Raw genomic sequence first — 19,036 nt, 5'->3', positions numbered from 1 at the left:
TCTCCAGGCAGATACTTTGATCTTGGTTGTGATATTTTTGAGGCTTTTTTGGGTTGGTTGCTTTGGCACTTTTCAACACTTTTCCATATTACATTTATGCATGCAAACACTCACGTACACTACTGATTACTGATTACACACACCATTGTTATTTGATTTAGTTTACTTTAATTAATAAATATATACTTTGAGTACTCCTTGTCTCCACGTGTCTCCCTTTTGTTACGAACTTGAGCCGGTTCGTGACAGATGATGCACAAGAAAGCCCGCAAACAGTTTGCTGAAGACAAGCAGACTAAGGACATGGATTACTGGAACCATGTCCTGTGGTCTGATGAGACCAAGATAAACGTATTTGGTTCAGATGGTGTCAAGCGTGTGTGGCGGCAACCAGGTGAGGAGTACAAAGACAAGTGTGTCTTGCCTACAGTCAAGCATGGTGGTGGGAGTGTCATGGTCTGGGGCTGCATGAGTGCTGCCGGCACTGGGGAGCTACAGTTCATTGAGCGAACCATGAATGCCAACATTTACTGTGACATACTGAAGCAGAGCATGATCCCCTCCCTTCGGAGACTGGGCCGCAGGGCAGTATTCCAACATGATAACGACCCCAAACACACCTCCAAGACGACCACTGCCATGCTAAAGAAGCTGAGGGTAAAAGTGATGGACTGGCCAAGCATGTCTCCAGATCTAAACCCTATTGAGCATCTGTGGGGCATCCTCAAACGGAAGGTGGAGGAGTGCAAGGTCTCTAACATCCACCAGCTCCGTGATGTAGTCATGGAGGAGTGGAAGAGGACTCCAGTGGCAACCTGTGAACCTCTGGTGAACTCCATGCCCAATAGGGTTAAGGCAGTGCTGGAAAATGATGGTGGCCACACAAAATATTGACACTTTGGGCCCAATTTGGACATTTTCACTTAGGGGTGTACTCACTTTTGTTGCCAGCGGTTTAGACATTAATGCCTGTGTGTTGTGTTATTTTGAGGGGACAGCAAATTCACACTGTTATACAAGCTGTACACTCACTACTTTACATTGTAGCAAAGTGTCATTTCTTCAGTGTTGTCACATGAAAAGATATACTCAAATATTTACAGAAATGTGAGGGGTGTACTCACTTTTGTGAGATACTGTATATACACACACTCACACACACACACACACTACCGGTCAAAAGTTTTAGAACAATAATATTTTTGGCGGATACCTAAAATTCTAAATCAAATAGCTAAATGATCCATGGTATGACCATCTTAAAACAATTCCATATGTTAGTACCCCCCTTCCCCCCAATGGCTTAGACTTTTAGAGTTGAGGTTAATGACATTATTCATGGTGCTTTACTAACAGTATTTCCCCCTTATGGCAACTATCCTTCTAATAAGGCTAATTATTTTGGGACCCTGGAGACCAGGAGCTATAAGTGAGTACGTGTCCCATGTTGAGCTGCCCTCCAAATTCGCTACAACACCGCTATTTTGCAGCCCATTATAAAACACAGACTAAACCTATAGCTGCCCACTGTAGGCTAACAGTAGATTACAGTGGGCAAGTGAAAGTAAATTAGACTATAGCATAACGGCATTATAGGCCTATCCAATGGCTGCGGGAGGAGTGAAGCAAGGATTTTACGCAAGCGTCTGTTGGAGGAGAGGCAACTCAAGGACCACTCCTGCAAAGCAGCATATAGATGGTGTTTGATGATTAATGATGATCAATGATCATAGGCTATAGAAATAATTACTGATCTGACATGACTTGGTTGGTAGCCTAGCGTAAAATCTCCTTTCACGCATCTATCGATGAGGTCTTCAAGGATGGCATGCATAGGTTATCCCAAAACAGGGACATAGTCTCCGTTATAAGCTATGCATCTGTCTCAGCTATACCGCTAACGGCTACTTGTTCATCGTATAGAGGCTAGTGTCTACTCAAGACATGTAATTGGTTATAATAATGGACCGTAAAATTGCTGTCTCAGACGGGGCTTTACTCAAACCCGTGCCCTGTGGCTATGCAAGCTGCAAGGTGTCCATCACAGCCCTTGATCACGACAGGGAAGCGCTCTCCTTCACGACGCAATCCGTGCATTAGGCTACATTCACATGATCAAATCAAATCACATTTTATTGGTCACATACACGTTTAACAGATGTTATTGCGGGTGTAGCGAAATGCTTGTGTTTCTAGCTCCAAGCCTAGGTCTATGAGGCTACTTCATTGGACGTGTGCATAAAACACCATGCCATTACACACAGATTTGTAAGTTAACATTCCGTTTGGACATATAGGCTAGGCCTAGCTGTTAGACTGTCTATGCAAGGTGTTGGCATACGCAGGGGATTGAGCATAACATAGTAGCGAATTCCAAGGGCAGCCTGCAGGGCCTGATGCACGCAACTTCTTCATGGTCAGTCTTCACAGTCAGTGATAGTACCAAGAGAGTTAACTCCACTCGGTGTCCTGACAACGCAACATGGCCGTTAGAATGGTATGACATTCTGGTGTGTGTGTATCTATGTTTGACTTCGCCTCCAAGGACCACATTAATTTAATACTGCATCGTATAGTGTAGGCAAAGCTATTCTCCCCCACATTGAAGTGGTAGCGTCCACTTGAACCACATAGCCTACTTAGAAATCACCCCGTTTTCCCAGCCACACCAATATTTCAACTTTCATTTTTCAAACGAATAAAGGCACATTTGAATTTTTTTTATCCAAATCTCAATTTTACAGAGTAGAAAAATTTGAAATGTAAAATTCAAACAGTTTTCTATTATTCAATTTAAACGAGTGGATCAGAAAATTGAGAACTTGAGTAATTGAAACTAATATTCTATTATTCAATTTCAACAAGTGTATCAGATCATTAGACTGATAAGCATTACATGGCATTCTTACAAGGTGTTCTTTAAAAAACATGGCATGCCATTGGTCCCAGTACAATAAATAACTAACTCCTTCATATTGCAGTAATAGCCTACAATAATTGCACATTTAAAAAAAAGAGAAATGCCATGGCGGCTGACTCATATCCTCAATCTGTCAATCTCAAAAGTGGAGATCCCACGTCAATGGAAATCTCAGGGGATAGATCGGATGTGGCCAACTACCGTCCAGTGTCAATTCTATGTGCTGTCTCCAAAATGTTGGAAAGGCTGGTGCACACACAGGTTGCTAACTATTTCTCAGTCAACAGTCTATTTACAGCCAATCAAAGCAGTTTTAGGAAGATACACAGCACATCTACAGCAGCGCAAAGTGTTGTGGAGGACAGGGGCACAACTTTCACTGGGGACGGGGGACGGGGGGGGACGGGGGGATTTTTGTCCCTCCCAGTTTTATCATTGGAATGTGATACAAAACGAGGCAACGGTGTGCTTAAGGACCATGCGGACGTCTCCGAGCGGTCGGGTAGACTGTTTGGAGTGTTTATCCTACAGGATAATTAAAAAATAATAATAACAATAAAATATTTCCCCCCCACTTCTAAAACCAAAGTTGCGCCTCTGGTGGAGGACTTGAAGTCGGCTTGTAACAGCCAGGAGGTCACAGCAGCAATCTTCTTGGATCTGAAGAAAGCTTTTGACACTGTTCCCCAACACATGCTCCTGAGGAAGCTTGAGAAACTAGGCTTTGACAGCACTGCAATCAAGTGGTTCATATCATACTTACTGGGGAGGAGTCAGTACACCAAACTGCAAGGCACCCAGTCAGCCCAGGTACCTGTGGTGAATGGAGTACCACAAGGGAGTGAGCTTGGACCCCTGCTGTTCTGCATTTACATAAATTACCTTCCATCAGTGCTGGAGAAATGCCGTATACATATACAGTGCATTCGGAAAGTATTGACTTTTTCCACATTGTTAATTACAGCCTTATTCTAAAATGGATTAAATCATTTTTCCCCTCTTCAATCTACACACAATACCCCATAAGGACAAAGCAAAAACAGCTTCTAGGAATTTTTGCTAATTTATTATAAATAAACTGAAATATCACATTTACATAAGTATTCAGACCCTTTACTCAGTTTACAGCCAGTCCATAAAAGTTAAATCAAGATAGATCTGTTGTCCTCAGTTGCTACATGTCTATTAATGTTCTAATTCTAAGTATCTAAGCATGCAAAATATTGCTAGACAGTCAATGAAGAGTGTCTCGATATAGTTATTTTGCTTAGATACTGGGCCACTCAAGGACATTCAGAGACGTGTCCCGAAGCCACTCCTGTGTTGTCTTGGCTGTGTGCTTAGTGTTGTTGTCCTGTTGGAAGATGAACCTTCGCCACAGTCTGAGGTCCTGAGCACTCTGGAGCAGGTTTTCATCAAGGATCTCTCTGTACTTTGCTCCATTAATCTTTCCCTCGATCCTGACTAGTCTCCCAGTCCCTGCCGCTGAACAACATCCCCACAGCATGATGCTGCCACCACCATGCTTCACCATAGGGATGGTGCCAGGTTTCCTCCAGACGTGATGCTTGGCATTCAGGCCAAAGAGTTCAATCTTGATTTCATCAGACCAGAGAATCTTGCTTCTCATGGTCTGAGAGTCCTTTAGGTGCCTTTTGGTAAACTCCAAGCGGGCTGTCATGTGCCTTTTACTGAGGACTCCAATCAAGTTGCAGAAACATCTCAAGGATGATCAATGGAAACAGGTTGCACCTGAGCTCAATTTTGAATCTCATAGCAAAGGGTCTGAATACTTATAAGGTATGTCTGTTCTTTATTTTTTTATAAATTAGCAAACATTTCTAAAAACCTGTTTTTGCTTTGTCATTATGGGGTATTGTGTGTAGATTGATGAGGGGAAAAAACAATTTAATCCATTTTAGAACAAGGCTGTAACGTAACAAAATGTGGAAAAAGTCAAGGGGTCTGAACACTTTCCGAATTCACTATATATGCAGATGACACAGTCCTGTACTACTCAGCAAATACCACAAGGGAGAGTGAGGAGTCAGTGTCAAATGACATCAAGAGGGCAGCAGCTTGGTTTGTTGACAACAAGCTATTCCTATACCCTCAGAAAACCAAGGCAATGCTGTTTGGCAACCCACAAAAGCGGAGATAGACAGGCAAAAGTATCACAGTAACAGACGGACAAAACACTTAAGAACAAGTAAATGCCATAAAGTACCTGGGGATGAAGTTGGACCCACACCTACACTGGACTGAACACGCCAGCCTGGTCACAGGGAAACTACTGTCTGGGCTTGTTGCTCTAAAAAAAGCAAGGGACTTTGTCTCCAAGGACATCATCCTGACAATTTACCACACCATAACTACTCACCTGGACTACTGTGCCACAGTATGGCTTCCCACCTTACATCAGTGCAATAAGACAGGTCTTAACTGGCTACAGGGTATCATCAACAGGGCTGCTCGTATCATGACCGGGCATTCATGGAGGGAACACATAAAGACAGAGGTTCTTCTGCAAGTGGACTATCCTGGCTAAATAAATGAGCGGGGCGGAATTTAGAAGTTGCCCAAAATACCAGAACAAATATATTTTCAAAGTAGCCCAATTCTGTTAGAAAACCGCAGACATGGCAACCTGTTCCCAGCTGCGATACCACACACTCTGCCTGAAGGAGAAAGAGACAACTCTGGCATTGCAGTCCAAGGCAAAGTGAATAAAGAAGAAGAATGTCTGCTACAGGTAGTTTTGCATTAATCCAGTTAATAATAGCCCCATGTGAGCATTGTCGTGCTATACAGGACACCACGGACCCTGTGGGATCCAGACTCTTGCTGTGTCTGTGCTGGAATGTTCCATTGGGGGCGGGGTTGGGGGGAGCGGGGTCTCCCATCCTACCTCGCCCCCGTTCACCCATGACCTCTAGTCACTGAGGCCTCGTTTTATCGCTAATACAACCAAATACATCTACCAGGAATAAAAACACAGCGATGCCTAGTCTCTTATAGATCTCCATCTTCAGGTGGCAGACACAACTTGAAGAGCCTGTGGGAAGTAAACATTTTTAAACATTATTTTAAGATCTGATATTTGTGTAGCCTGGTTCCAGATCTATTTGTGCCGTCTTGTTCACACTGCAGGCCTTAATGCTCAAATCAATTTTGTTTTTCAAATTAGTTTTGGAATACTGCCTGTCCAAACAGCAAGTTACAAGTGACCAGCAGTCATTTGCTGACATGGCTACGCTAGTTGTCATAGTAATGATGGATGTGTGTGTAATGGTGTAGGCTGATTGGCAACAATTCCTGACATGGATGTTTTCCTAGTTGCTTTGAATGGTCAAGCGTAAGAACACATTTAAAGCCTCTAAGGATCAGATGATCCAACTTTCAAAACAAGTCCTTTTTGCCTAACCACAGCAGTTACTTCGCTAGCTAGGTAACTATTTAGCTTTGTAACACATTCCCTAATTTGTTTGTGAACAATTAACAAGTTAGTTAGCTACCATATGTTCTTGTCAAACTGTCAACAGAGTAGCTAGCAAGCTAAGATATGCCAAATAACAAATCAGATTTTACCATTCACACAAGTCGCATGGCTAGGAATCAGATTTGTATCCGACATCAAACCACCTACGAAGGTGGTTTGAAATGTGGCTTGAAATATCAGATTCCATGTGCTTTTTGACTTTTCAGACTGCAGGAAAAATAACAGATTTGAATCGGACATGCAAAAAAAAATTGGATTCGAGTCACTTCAAACAGCCAATGTGAACAAGGCTTAAGAGTGAACTCATTCCTATTGTCTATACCTTGGGGCTGCGGGCGGCATCTGGTCCATCACTTTGAGGTTTTTAGCCGAGATCTCTACCCTGGTGCCCTATCAGAGAAGAGAGAGGGTTAGACAATGTTTACATATTTAGACTGAGGACAAGTGCCCACAAGGTTGCAGCTACTGTACCCAAATCAGCTGATCAGACAGTGTACCCAATGTGTATATTTCTACCTAATGTCTTTAGGTTGAGAGCAACCCACATCTATCGGGGAAAGACTACGTGCAACCTACATTTAACCATCCCACTGCATCGTTGTCCTGATGTACTGTATGTAGTGAATGTCTTAGAATTCAGTAAAGTACTTTTTAGTAATGCTATGTTATACAGTAGGTGGAAGTTGCTTCCTTTCATATTCCGTTTCCATTTTTCAGCCACTGGCCATTAAAGATTAGCAAGGGGATAGAGAGAGATGTGGGTTTTATTCATTAGGCACCAAGCCGAAAAACACGGACAGAAAAAGGGAGGGACTACCTGAACTTGTCCAATAAGAAACGCTAATCTTTGGTTTCCGTTGCTAAACGTTTTGCTACGATGTACCCTAATGAATACGACCCAGAACTTAGATCTGTTGCAAGGGGTGTAAAAAGGGTGTAGTTAGGGCACCTGTTTGCGCATGATGTCCATGGTCTGCATGATGCAGCGGGGCATGAGACCGTGGTTCCGCGCCAGGATCATGGCCTGATCAAGGGTCACGCTTAGGGTGCACCTGCTCAACACAAAGGTCAGAGGTCAGCAGGTCAAAGGTGTTTGGACTGTGTTATGATTAGCTAATGGAAAGGGGTTGAAAATACACTGTTTTAAAGGAGTAAGGCATACTGTACGTAGGGTATGTTTAAGCACTACACCTGACATAGCAATACATACAGTTGAAGTCGGAGGTTTACATACACCTTAGCCAAATACATTTAAACTCAGTTTTTCACAATTCCTGACATTTAATCCTAGTAAAAATTCCCTGTCTTAGTTCAGTTAGGATCACCACTTTATTTTAAGAATGTGAAATGTCAGAATAATAGTAGAGAAAATGATTTATTTCAGCTTTTTTTTCTTTCTTCACATTCCCAGTTGGTCAGAAGTTTACATACACTCAATTAGTATTTGGTAACATTGCCTTTAAATTGTTTTACTTGGGTCAAACGTTTCGGGTTGCCTTCCACAAGCTTCCCACAATAAGTTGGGTGAATTTTGGCCGATTCCTCCTGACAGAGCTGGTGTACCGGAGTCAGGTTTGTAGGCCTCCTTGCTCGCACACGCTTTTTCAGTTCTGCCCACACATTTTCTATAGGATTGAGGTCAGGGCTTTGTGATGGCCACTCCAATACCTTGACTTAGTTGTCCTTAAGCCATTTTGCCACAACTTTGGAAGTATGCTTGGGGTCATTGTCCATTTGGAAGACCAAGCTTTAACTTCCTGACTGATGTCTTGAGATGTTGCTTCAATATATCCACATAATTGTCCTTCCTCATGATGCCATCTATTTTGTGAAGTGCACCAGTCCCTCCTGCAGAAAAGCACCCCCACAGCATGATCCCCCGTGCTTCACGGTTGGGATGGTGTTCTTCGGCTTGCAAGCCACCCCTTTTTCCTCCAAACATAACGATGGTCATTATGGCCAAAAAGTTATATTTTTGTTTCATCAGACCAGAGGACATTTCTCCAAAAGGTACGATCTTTGTCCACATGTGCAATTGCAAACCGTGGTCTGGCTTTTTTATGGCGGTTTTGGAGCAGTGGCTTCTTCCTTGCTGAGCGGCCTTTCAAGTTATGTCGATATAGGACTCGTTTTACTGTGGATATACATACTTTTGTACCTGTTTCCTCCAGCATCTTCACAAGGTCCTTTGCTGTTGTTCTGGGATTGATTTGCACTTTTCGCACCAAAGTACGTTAATAATATATAATAATAATATGCCATTTAGCAGACGCTTTTATCCAAAGCGACTTACAGTCATGTGTGCATAAATTTTTACGTATGGGTGGTCCCACATCTTTAGGAGACAGAACGTGTCTCCTTCCTGAGCGGTATGATGGCTGCGTGGTCCCATGGTGTTTATACTTGCTTACTATTGTTTGTACAGATGAATGTGGTACCTTCAGGCGTTTGGAAATTGCTCCCAAGGATGAACCAGACTTGTGGAGGTCTACCATTTTTTTCCTGAGGTCTTGGCTGATTTCTTTTAATTTTCCCATGATGTCAAGCAAAGAGGCACTGAGTTTGAAGGTAGGCCTTGAAATACACCCACAGGTACACCTCCAATTGACTCAAATGATGTAAATTAGCCTATCAGAAGCTTCTAAAGCCATGACATTATTTTCTGGAATTTTCCAAGCTATTTAAAGGCACAGTCAACTTAGTGTATGTAAACTTCTGACCCACTGGAATTGTGATACAGTGAATTATAAGTGAAATAATCTGTCTGTAAACAATTGTTGGAAATATTACTTGTGTCATGCACAAAGTAGATGTTCTAACCGACTTGCCAAAACTATAGTTTGTTAACAAGAAATGTGTGGAGTGGTTGAAAAACGAGTTTTAATGACTCCAACCTAAGTGTACGTAAACTTCCGACTTCAACTGTAGATGTGCATGAGGGTTTGCTCCAGCTGACGCTAACTGTCAGCACTATTACATCAGTTTCAATGTCATACGACAGACCTTTGCATGCCAGTGGCACACATGGTGATGTGGCAGGCGCCCAGGCGGTCGCACAGCTCCGAGGACACACAGAGGACGCTGACGCCAGAGGGGTGGCCTGCGGCGTTGGGATGCACGTTGACATACGACTGCATCAGACGACATAGGTCGTCCAGGGTGTTGAGGGGTCTGAGGAGCTGGGTAGGAGAGGGGGGACAGAAGACGTTAAGACTCTTAAAATAAGTACTCCAACTTTCCTTTCAGGTCAAAAGTACTGCCCCAGAGCTTGTTTGTAAACAAAGAGTAGTTTTGATTTCTGTTTACCTGGTCTATCTTCATAGCTGTGGTGTTGGAGTCGGTGGGAAGATTTGACTTCTCCAGGTAAAAAGCCCTTTAAGAACACAATAAAGGGTTATAATAATTGATAATAATAACAATTGTGGTTCTTATATTTGTCCTATTTCACACATGTACAAGTGTGTATTAATACGCATGTATGAATTAGAAATGTATTTTTTGCATATCTCACTCTCCCCGAGACACCCTCGGAGAGGGGGTCACGGCAAGGGTCTGCCATTATCAATGCGACCCTAGAGCAATTAGGGTTAAGCGCCTTTCTCAAGTTATCATTCAATATGACTGCTATTGAACAATTAATGAATCCATTGATATTATACATTTTCTCTATTTCCTGTAAAAACTTCACATCAACAAACGTCATCCATGCTACCTTCCAAAGCTAATACAGTAGTCAAACTAATCAGCATACGAATACCCCTTAATGCAAGTGGGAAGTACAACACAATGGGTAGTACAATACATACAGTATAACACAATATAAAGTGCGTGGGTTGCTACCTGAGTTTTCGGTAGTAGGCTTTGACCTTTTCCAGTGAGAGGGCGTTGATGCGTTGCTGGAACTCTTCCATGGACACACAGTCCTGCTGGGACACTCCCTCTGGCCTCTCCAGGGCTGATCCAGGGACAGCGTTAACACAGTAAAAATGCAGTATATGCAGACAAGCACATAGGCATACAGGCACACACACACACACACACACACACACACACACACACACCAGGGATATTTATCAATGGTTATCTCCTACTGGTGTGCGTATGACATGGGTAGAGCATGGCGTTTGCAACACCAGGGTTGTGGGTTCAATTCCCACGGGGGGCCAGTATGAAAAATAAAATAATGTATGCACTCACTAACTGTAAGTCGCTCTGGATAAGAGCGTCTGCTAAATGACTAAAATGTAAAATGTAAAATGTAAATGTAAAATGGATAGGAAGACACATTAATATACAGTACATACACACACCTAGACAGACAGACACATTGCTAACATTCTTTTATAAATGGCTAAAAGTTACAAGTTTATACCGTCTGACAGCTGAATAAGACCACTGAACACAAAACTGTATTCAATACGAGTGGCCTGTAGGTGGCGACGACACCCAATTTAGCCCTAGTTCTCTGGGTCTCCGACTGCAGAATAGTATTACATTACAGGCTTCTGCTTTGCGGCTACTGAACAATGTGAGCCTCCCTGTAGGGTTATTGTCCCAATTGGCACATGTGGATGGAAAATGAATGGTTCCCTAACACAGGGAATCCAGCATAATTCCAGCCATTTATATGGACCCAACAAAGGTCGAAGGGACACTGCAGTGAAATAATAGCATTGAGGAAGTAGATAGGTAGGCACAGAATACATTTCCCGGTTATACTTCATAGTACGTTATTCAAATGGTAGTTATGACACCGTAAATGGCAATTACATAAGAAATATAATTCGTATTTTGTTTGTGACTATAGGCACTATCACGCTTGCATATTCACTAGAACATTACATTTAAGCAACTAATCAGTAAGGAGAAAGGGATTTAGAGATACTGAGTAAAAGACTCTGTTGAACTTGATTATTATAGACATATGGGCTGCATCCCAAATGGTCCCATTCCCTAAATAGTACATTCATTTTGGGCACTAAATAGGAAATAGGGAGCCATTTGGGACGCAGCCATGGTCAGTGTAGGCACCCTATTCCCTATATAGTACGTTCCTATTTAGTGCAGAAAAGGAATGTACTATATAGGGAATAGGGTGCCTGGCATGACTTATCCAGGCTAATGTTACAGGTGAATGGATGAAGACATTGTTCTATACATCTCATTTCTACTATCTCTGTAAAACTGTGTGCATATTCAAGATTATAGCAAATTGATAGGCGTTATACCTCTGCATTGTGAAGATCTGTGCATCTATAAACCTGCAACATATTTCCTGAACGTGCCTCTAGTGCATTTCATCAAATTCAATCCAATGCCATTTGATTTGACTCGACTCCATCCAATTCAATTCAATTAATCAAACTGTTTTTCAGTGAGGATTTGATGACCACCGCCTGGACTCAAATGAATTCAGCTAAATTTGATTTGATGATAATTCGAATCAACTCAATTGAATTCAGCTAACTTTGATTTGATGACGACTCGACTCAACTGAGTTCAGCAACATGGTAGACTAGCGGGCTGTTCTGTTTCTACTCACCCCTGGTAAAGAGCACAGTGTGCAGTTTGAGGCTGCCCCCTTTCTGCAGGCGTTTGGGGAGCTCACTGAAGTGGCAGCTGTCCAGGTACAGGGTGACCCTTAGGGCCTGCCGGCTGCCCTCTACGTGGTAACACACTGGCGTGTCTGGGGAAAACAAAACACACACACACACACTCTGTCAATCACCACATTCTTATTGGCAGACTAAATAGCCTTGGTTTCTCAAATGACTGCCTTGCCTGGTTCACCAACTACTTCTCCGATAGCTTTCTCCCCCTAAATGGGAAATGCATCTGATGTGCTTGCTTAACGCAGCAATCTCGGCTAACCATATTACAGTTAGTGAAAAGGGACAGATTGGGGATGTACAAGTCTTTTTTACTAAGGCTGGTTTGACTGAGGTGTTTTGTGTTTGTGTGTGTGCATGTGTATGTGTGCATGTGTCCATGTGGGTCTTCCTCCACCATGCGTAAATACAACTCACAACTCAGTCTTTAAACTGGCCACCATTGCAAAATGATGTTGTTGCTATGGGAAAGGGTCTACTTACTTGCGACCAGGCATTCATCCTCCAGCTGGCGGAAGAACACTGTGACTTTGTCCAGGTCCAACAGGGCCGCCTGTGTATCCTCCAGCATTGTCCTCTCCTCCTTCTACACAGCAGAGAGAAGACACAAAGCTAAGCTAACAGGCCAGTGACCATATTCAGAAAGCGTCTCAGAGTAGGAGTGCTGATCTAGAATCAGCTTAGCCTTTTAGATCAAAATGTATAAGATTATATGGACAGGAGGGACCTGATCCTAGATAGGCACTCATATTCTGAGACTCTTACTGAATATGTGACTCATTTCAGGAAACTAGGCGTATGTTGCACGTCACTCCTTCAGAGGAGAGGCACATATCAAAATGTGTTTTTTTGGCAGAAATGCCTTCTGGCACTTTCATGTGCCTTAATAACAAACTTGTATGCCATCTATAAATACAAATAAAATTGTTAAATTACGAGCATAGTTGGTCGGGAAAAAAAAGACAGGAACCTTCCTGCTAGCCATGATTGGCTGAGATAATGGATGCCGAGACATGAGTTCTGATTGGTCTGCCATGTAGCATGCTTCTGTCTATAACATGAGCTGCTCAGTATGTGTAGGTAATCCTTTCTAACACTGATTTTTTTAAGAAATCACAAAGAACTACAAAAGTGTTGCTAATGCTCTCCACTTTCTGGAGGACGATCGTGCCATGCTGACTCTCTCCGACTCTGAAAATAAATCAGAAGATATGGAAATCCCTGATTTAGGTAAAAACATTTTCATTGAACTAGACAATGCAGTGTTCATCCATGTATAGAAGTAAGATAGTCTAGCTAGCTTCATTTTCAGATGTTATACGTTTCTAATTTAGTCAGAAAGTCATTTTCATTGCTAGGTAGCTAACGTTAGCTGGCTGGCTTGCCAGCTAACGTTACGTGTATGATCTGTGAAGTAATAACATTAGTATCTCCGAAAGCCATTTGCATTGCTAGTTATAGCCTAAAGTTAGCTAGCTAGCTAACATTGAACATGCATGGTAGTAACATTATGAGTTGGGATTATGGTTCATTGTTTAGCTAGCTAGCTACATGTCTAAACAAAATACTCCACAATGCAAGTAACCATTTCACTGTACCGTTTACACCTTCTGTATCCAGTGCATTTGACAAATAAACTTAGATTTTATTTGATATAGTGTGTGTTTACCAGAGATGGTAATGTGAAGAACTACATGACCTGCACCAAAGTCAAATTAGGATATAACGTTAGGCCAACGAGGCAGTGTCCAAGTTCTAAAATTCTCCGGTAGAATGCCCTGCTTTTATTTAATCACACTCACAACCATAAGCTATTTTCTGTAATTAGCTCGTCATTAACTTGTAAATAATGATTTGTTGCGAGTTTATCTTCCTGTAATAATGAGAGAGAAAAAATGCTGAAGCTAACAAACTAGAAACAAACCAAAACATTGTTTAGAAATGTGCTTTTAGTTGTCTGGTTTGCTAGATTGACCTATACTAAATTCATTTTTAAACGGATGGGTTTATTGGTGTTAAAATACACCAGCTATGCTATTTTGGACCACCAGGCTGTGGATGTCATGCAGCCTTTCTTTTTTGTGTCATACTTCATAACGACTACAAGTTTGATGTCGGACGACAATGTTCATGATGTCACTGCGACAACTGTCTACAGACATCGATAGAGGTAGTATAAACCAGCCTTTAATCTTGAAATCTTTGGTTGTTTAGTGCATTACCGTACTCACTCTGTTTAGCACATGGGAAGGGAAAGGGAGATACCTAGTCAATTGTCCAACTGAATGCATTCAACTGAAATGTGTTTTCCGCATTTAACCCAACCCCTCTTAATCGACATCCACGACGTCGGGGCCCGGGCCTCACACGTGAATCGTTAAAGAGATGGGTGGGGCTAAGGCTTAAGACTGTGTGAACAACGCTGAATGGGTGTAGACAAAGAAGAGATCTTCAATAGGTGTACCAAAACATTCAAGGGCCATTTTCTCAAAAGTTTATCGACTTCCAAACGCAGAATTACTTCCCCATTTTCTAGCTCTACTTTTATCCAATGTAAAAACCACAATTTCAAATTTTGCTACATAAGACCGAATCGAACTGATCGGTCACATATGGGCCCAGGGCTTACTGTTTTAGCCTAGTGGTCAATGGAGACAGCTGTGTGCCAATGGCACCCTTCTTTCTGGATCAAAACAGTACAGAGACATTATAAGTACACCCTTACACTATTCTATTGATGGTTACTAGATGGCTAAACATTTCTACATGGTGGTCATATGCCTATGTTACTTTGCTGTATTTGTGTTTTGAATTGTGTTTTTTATGTATGTCTTTACTCTTTTGTGTATGTTTTTACTGGAGCTGCCTAGCCAGGTATTCCTTGAAAGAGAGAGGTCGTTTGACATCTGTGGAACAATCTGGTAATAAAAATGTGGTAGCACTTTCTAATAACTCCATGTAATAAAGCATTTATAATGGATTAGTAAATCGTTTATTCATAATTTATTAACCATTACTCAATTCATAAAAATATTCTAGAACATATCAATGGTAACTGAATAAGCACACAACACAGAATGTTAAAGGAAATATATTTAACATTTTATTCACATTTTATTGTTGTGAAAAAACTGTTGCAAGAACTTGAAAAAGAGTTGTACTGTGAATGTTTTGCTAATGTTGTTAACCTCGCAAACGCAAACCAATCATAACTCAGGGAGATGTAGCAGACACACAACAGCTGGCCGAACCGGACAGTTTTTCTCTAGTGGATTTTTATTCCTTCATTACTACTATAACTATTGTGGAAACCTGCTCATCGAACATCTCAGTAGATGTTGGAACATTGCTGCGGGGACTTGCTTCCATTCAGCTACAAGAGCATTAGTGAGGTCGGGCACTGATGTTGGGCGATTAGGCCTGGCTCGCAGTCAGCGTTCCAATTCATCCCAAAGATGTTCGTTGGGGTTGAGGTCAGGGCTCTGTGCAGGCCAGTCAAGTTCTTCCACACCGATCTCGACAAACAATTTCTGTATGGACCTCGCTTTCTGCACGGGGGCATTGTCATGCTGAAACAGGAAAGGGCCTTCCCCAAACTGTTGCCACAAAGTTGGAAGCACAGAATCATCTAGAATGTCATTGTATGCTGTAGCATTACGATTTATCTTCACTGGAACTAAGGGGCCTAGACCGAACCATGAAAAACAGCCCCAGACCATTATTCCTCCTCCACCAAACTTTACAGTTGGCACTATGCATTCGGGCAGGTAGCGTTCTCCTGGCATCCGCCAAACCCAGATTTTTCCATTGGACTGCCAGATAGTGAAGCGTGACTAATCACTCCAAAGAACACATTTCCACTGCTCCAGTCCAATGGCGGCGAGCTTTACACATTTTGACATTTTAGTCATTTAGCAGACGCTCTTATCCAGAGCGACTTACAGTTAGTGAGTGCATACATTTTCATACTGGCCCCCCGTGGGAAACGAACCCACAACCCTGGCGTTGCAAGCACCATGCTCTACCAACTGAGCTACAGGGGACTACACCACTCCAGCTGACGCTTGGCATTGTACATGGTGATCTTAGGTTTGCGTGCGGCTGCTCAGTCATGGAAACCCATTTCATTAAGCTCAGACAAACAGTTATTGTGCTGAAGTTGCTTCCAGAGGCAGTTTGGAACTTGGTAGTGAGTGTTGCAACCGAGGACAGACATTTTTTACGGGCTTCAGCACTCGGCGGTCCGGTTCTGTGAGTTTATGTGGCCCACCAATTCACGGCTGAGCCGCTGATGCTCCTAGACATTTCCACTACACAATAACAGCCCTTTCAGTTGACCGGGGCAGCTCTAGCAGGGCAGAAATTTTACAAACTGACTTGTTGGAAAGGTGGCATCCTATGACGGTGCCATGTTGAAAGTCACTGAGCTCTTCAGTAAGGCCATTCTACTGCCAATATTTGTCTATGGAGATTGCCTGGCGGTGTGCTTGATTTTATACACCTGTCGTCAACGGGTGTGGCTGAAATACTTTTGTATATATAGTAATAATAATAATAATAATAATAATATGCCATTTAGCAGACGCTTTTATCCAAAGCGACTTACAGTCATGCGTGCATACATTTTTGTGTATGGGTGGTCCCGGGGATCAAACCCACTACCTTGGCGTTACAAGTGCCGTGCTCTACCAGCTGAGCTAAGTGTATGTGATTGAGGTAGAAATGTATATAAAATATAAATAGCCCACAGTTTAGATGAGGCCAAGCAAAAACACTTAACTAATGATTAGTAAATGGTTTATAAGGACCTATATTAAACATCTAATGAATGGTCTTAGGAATCATTATTAAATACGTTAAAAGTTGTTTATAAGTGTGTGACTAACTAGGTTACATACATTTATAAATGTGGGAGTAATGATGAATGCATGATGAATAAACTATTTACTAATCCAATATAAATGCTTTATTACATGGAGTTGTTATAAAGTGCTACCAAAAGGTTATATAAAAATGAAATGGTTCCATATTATTGGTCAAGCTCAAGTCAAGTATTTGAGTCAGGTCTGCTGATAGGCGAAAGGGAAATAAATAACACAGCAGTAATGTTTAAAGTCTTCTGTTAATCAGCATCTCTTCATTCTGACGCTTGTTCTTTTACAGTATTCGGTTATTTTTAACAGTATTTGGCTATTCTTCACAGTATCTGGATATTCTTTCTCCACAGTACTGGCTCTTACCACGTGGGGCGCCAGCGTTGCCTGGAAGTTGAGCAGCACGCCGATGGCAGCCGCCTGCTCCAGCCACTTTCGGCTTGTGTCCTTGCAGTCTTCCTCGTACTCGCCAGCGTTGTTGAAGCGCGCCCGCAGCGCCGCCAGGAGCTGCTCGGCCAGCGTGCACACAGCGCCCGCCGCACTCTGGCAGAAGATCACGTCCCGCTGCAGCTGCAGAGCCGTGTCTGGGGCCGAGGGGAGTGGGAGAGAGGGGGAGGGAGGGGGAAATAATTGTCTGTTTAGTGTCTGTTTTCACAGAAATTAGCTTTGCTTCATATAAACTCTTCACAGGACATTTAAAAAACAGCAACATACAAACCATATGGAAGGAAGGGGACTATACAAGTAATTAGACAGGGGGAGGGGTGTGGTTGAGAGAGAGAGGAGAGGAGAGAAGTATAATGGAAAGAGGTGGGAGATAGGTTGGAGAAAGAGAGGTAAGGGAGGGGGTAATTGAGAAAGAAAGAGGATATGATAGAGTGATAGACAATGATAGAGAGGAGGGGATGGTAAAAGAAGGAGTGAAAGAGGGCACATGAGACGGACGGTTGACAGGATTTTGACAACCGTTATTACTCTCAACCCAACACACTGACAGAAATACTGCCTCTGACCGGTCCCTCAGAGAAGTAAGAGAATCAATCAATCATCTAATCAACCTGGATAAAGCCAAGTCTTTTCTAACCTTCCACCTCAGAGTGGTGTGTAAACTCTAATCAAACACAGCCCGGGGGTTTACAATCTGCTCAATTAGGGTGGCTCATTCATGAGGACAGGGCCATTAACAATTGCCATATGGCAAGGCACACTTCAAAGGAGCTCTCTCTCTCTCTCACACACACACACACAAACAGAGAGAGAGAGACAGACAGATCTGACATAAGGCTTACCTGTACATTTGAGCAGGGCCAGAAGCAGCTGGTTCTTCCCATCTACAGAACAAGGAGGATTGTATTACCTGAGTGATACACATGTGTTTCTGCTGTGTCTGTGTGTGTTTGTGTGTGTTTGTGTGTGTGTGTTTGTGTGTGTTTGTCTGTGTGTGTTTGCGTGATGGGTGTGTTCCACGTGTGTTTCTGCGGTGTGTGCATTTGTTACACATGTGTGTTTTTGTTTTACTGACCGTCCACAAATCGTTGCAGGCTCTCCACCAGAGTCATAATAGAGCTGGGCAGGTTCCAAGGGTCCTCCTGGATGTTCTTGTTGATGATGTTGTGACAGCGCACCGTCCAGTCCTCAGTGTGACGGAACTCTGCTCCGAAAACAGGGGGTGTCAATGATTTAGTTAATTACCAATATAAATGCTATGAGAATTCTTCAGTATAACACTTCACACATCTATACACACACATTCTCAGTGATACCCTAACATGTCTCTCTCTCTAAACAAACATACACTCAGACATGTCTTACACTCACACACACTAAATGTAGCTGGTACCTGGCTTAGTGTGGTCGGGGTGAAAGTGCTTGGTTTCCTCGCAGGCCTTGGTCATGATAGGCCCTTTGAGCAGGCTGTTGATGGAGTCCACCTGCAGATGACAGTCACAACCAGTCAGACCTCAACACACAGAGACTGGCCTCAGTCTCTCAACAACAGCAACAACAGGAAACTAGGACCCAGGAAATCGACGGAAGACAAAATGGTGGTGTCCCTTGGGGAGTATGGGAGAGGTCAAAGGGCATGTGATGTCGGTAAGAGGAGATGCAAGGAGGGACACACGTCTGTGTGTGT

General features: G+C 42.7%; 1 protein-coding gene across 1 annotated transcript in view; it reads right to left on the bottom strand.

Annotated features, from left to right (window-relative positions):
- Positions 1 to 4,853: 4,853 nt before the first annotated feature.
- The window catches only part of LOC121545975 (phosphatidylinositol 3,4,5-trisphosphate-dependent Rac exchanger 1 protein-like), a 132,787-nt gene continuing 118,604 nt past the window's right edge, over positions 4,854 to 19,036 (bottom strand). The window contains exons 29-40 of the mRNA XM_041856932.2: positions 18,743 to 18,833; positions 18,425 to 18,553; positions 18,192 to 18,233; positions 17,269 to 17,486; positions 12,512 to 12,614; positions 11,962 to 12,105; positions 10,260 to 10,374; positions 9,726 to 9,792; positions 9,423 to 9,598; positions 7,369 to 7,471; positions 6,742 to 6,809; positions 4,854 to 5,975 (exon numbers count right to left, since the gene is read on the bottom strand). Coding sequence (XP_041712866.1) covers positions 5,933 to 5,975; positions 6,742 to 6,809; positions 7,369 to 7,471; positions 9,423 to 9,598; positions 9,726 to 9,792; positions 10,260 to 10,374; positions 11,962 to 12,105; positions 12,512 to 12,614; positions 17,269 to 17,486; positions 18,192 to 18,233; positions 18,425 to 18,553; positions 18,743 to 18,833 — 1,299 coding nt within the window. The 3' untranslated portion in view covers positions 4,854 to 5,932. The remainder of the gene's footprint in view (positions 5,976 to 6,741; positions 6,810 to 7,368; positions 7,472 to 9,422; positions 9,599 to 9,725; positions 9,793 to 10,259; positions 10,375 to 11,961; positions 12,106 to 12,511; positions 12,615 to 17,268; positions 17,487 to 18,191; positions 18,234 to 18,424; positions 18,554 to 18,742; positions 18,834 to 19,036) is intronic.

The sequence above is a fragment of the Coregonus clupeaformis genome, chromosome 30, assembly GCF_020615455.1.
Source record: "Coregonus clupeaformis isolate EN_2021a chromosome 30, ASM2061545v1, whole genome shotgun sequence".
Taxonomy (NCBI): domain Eukaryota; kingdom Metazoa; phylum Chordata; class Actinopteri; order Salmoniformes; family Salmonidae; genus Coregonus; species Coregonus clupeaformis.
The sequence above is the reverse complement of the archived record's forward strand: the minus strand, read 5'-3'. Positions and strand labels throughout refer to the sequence as shown.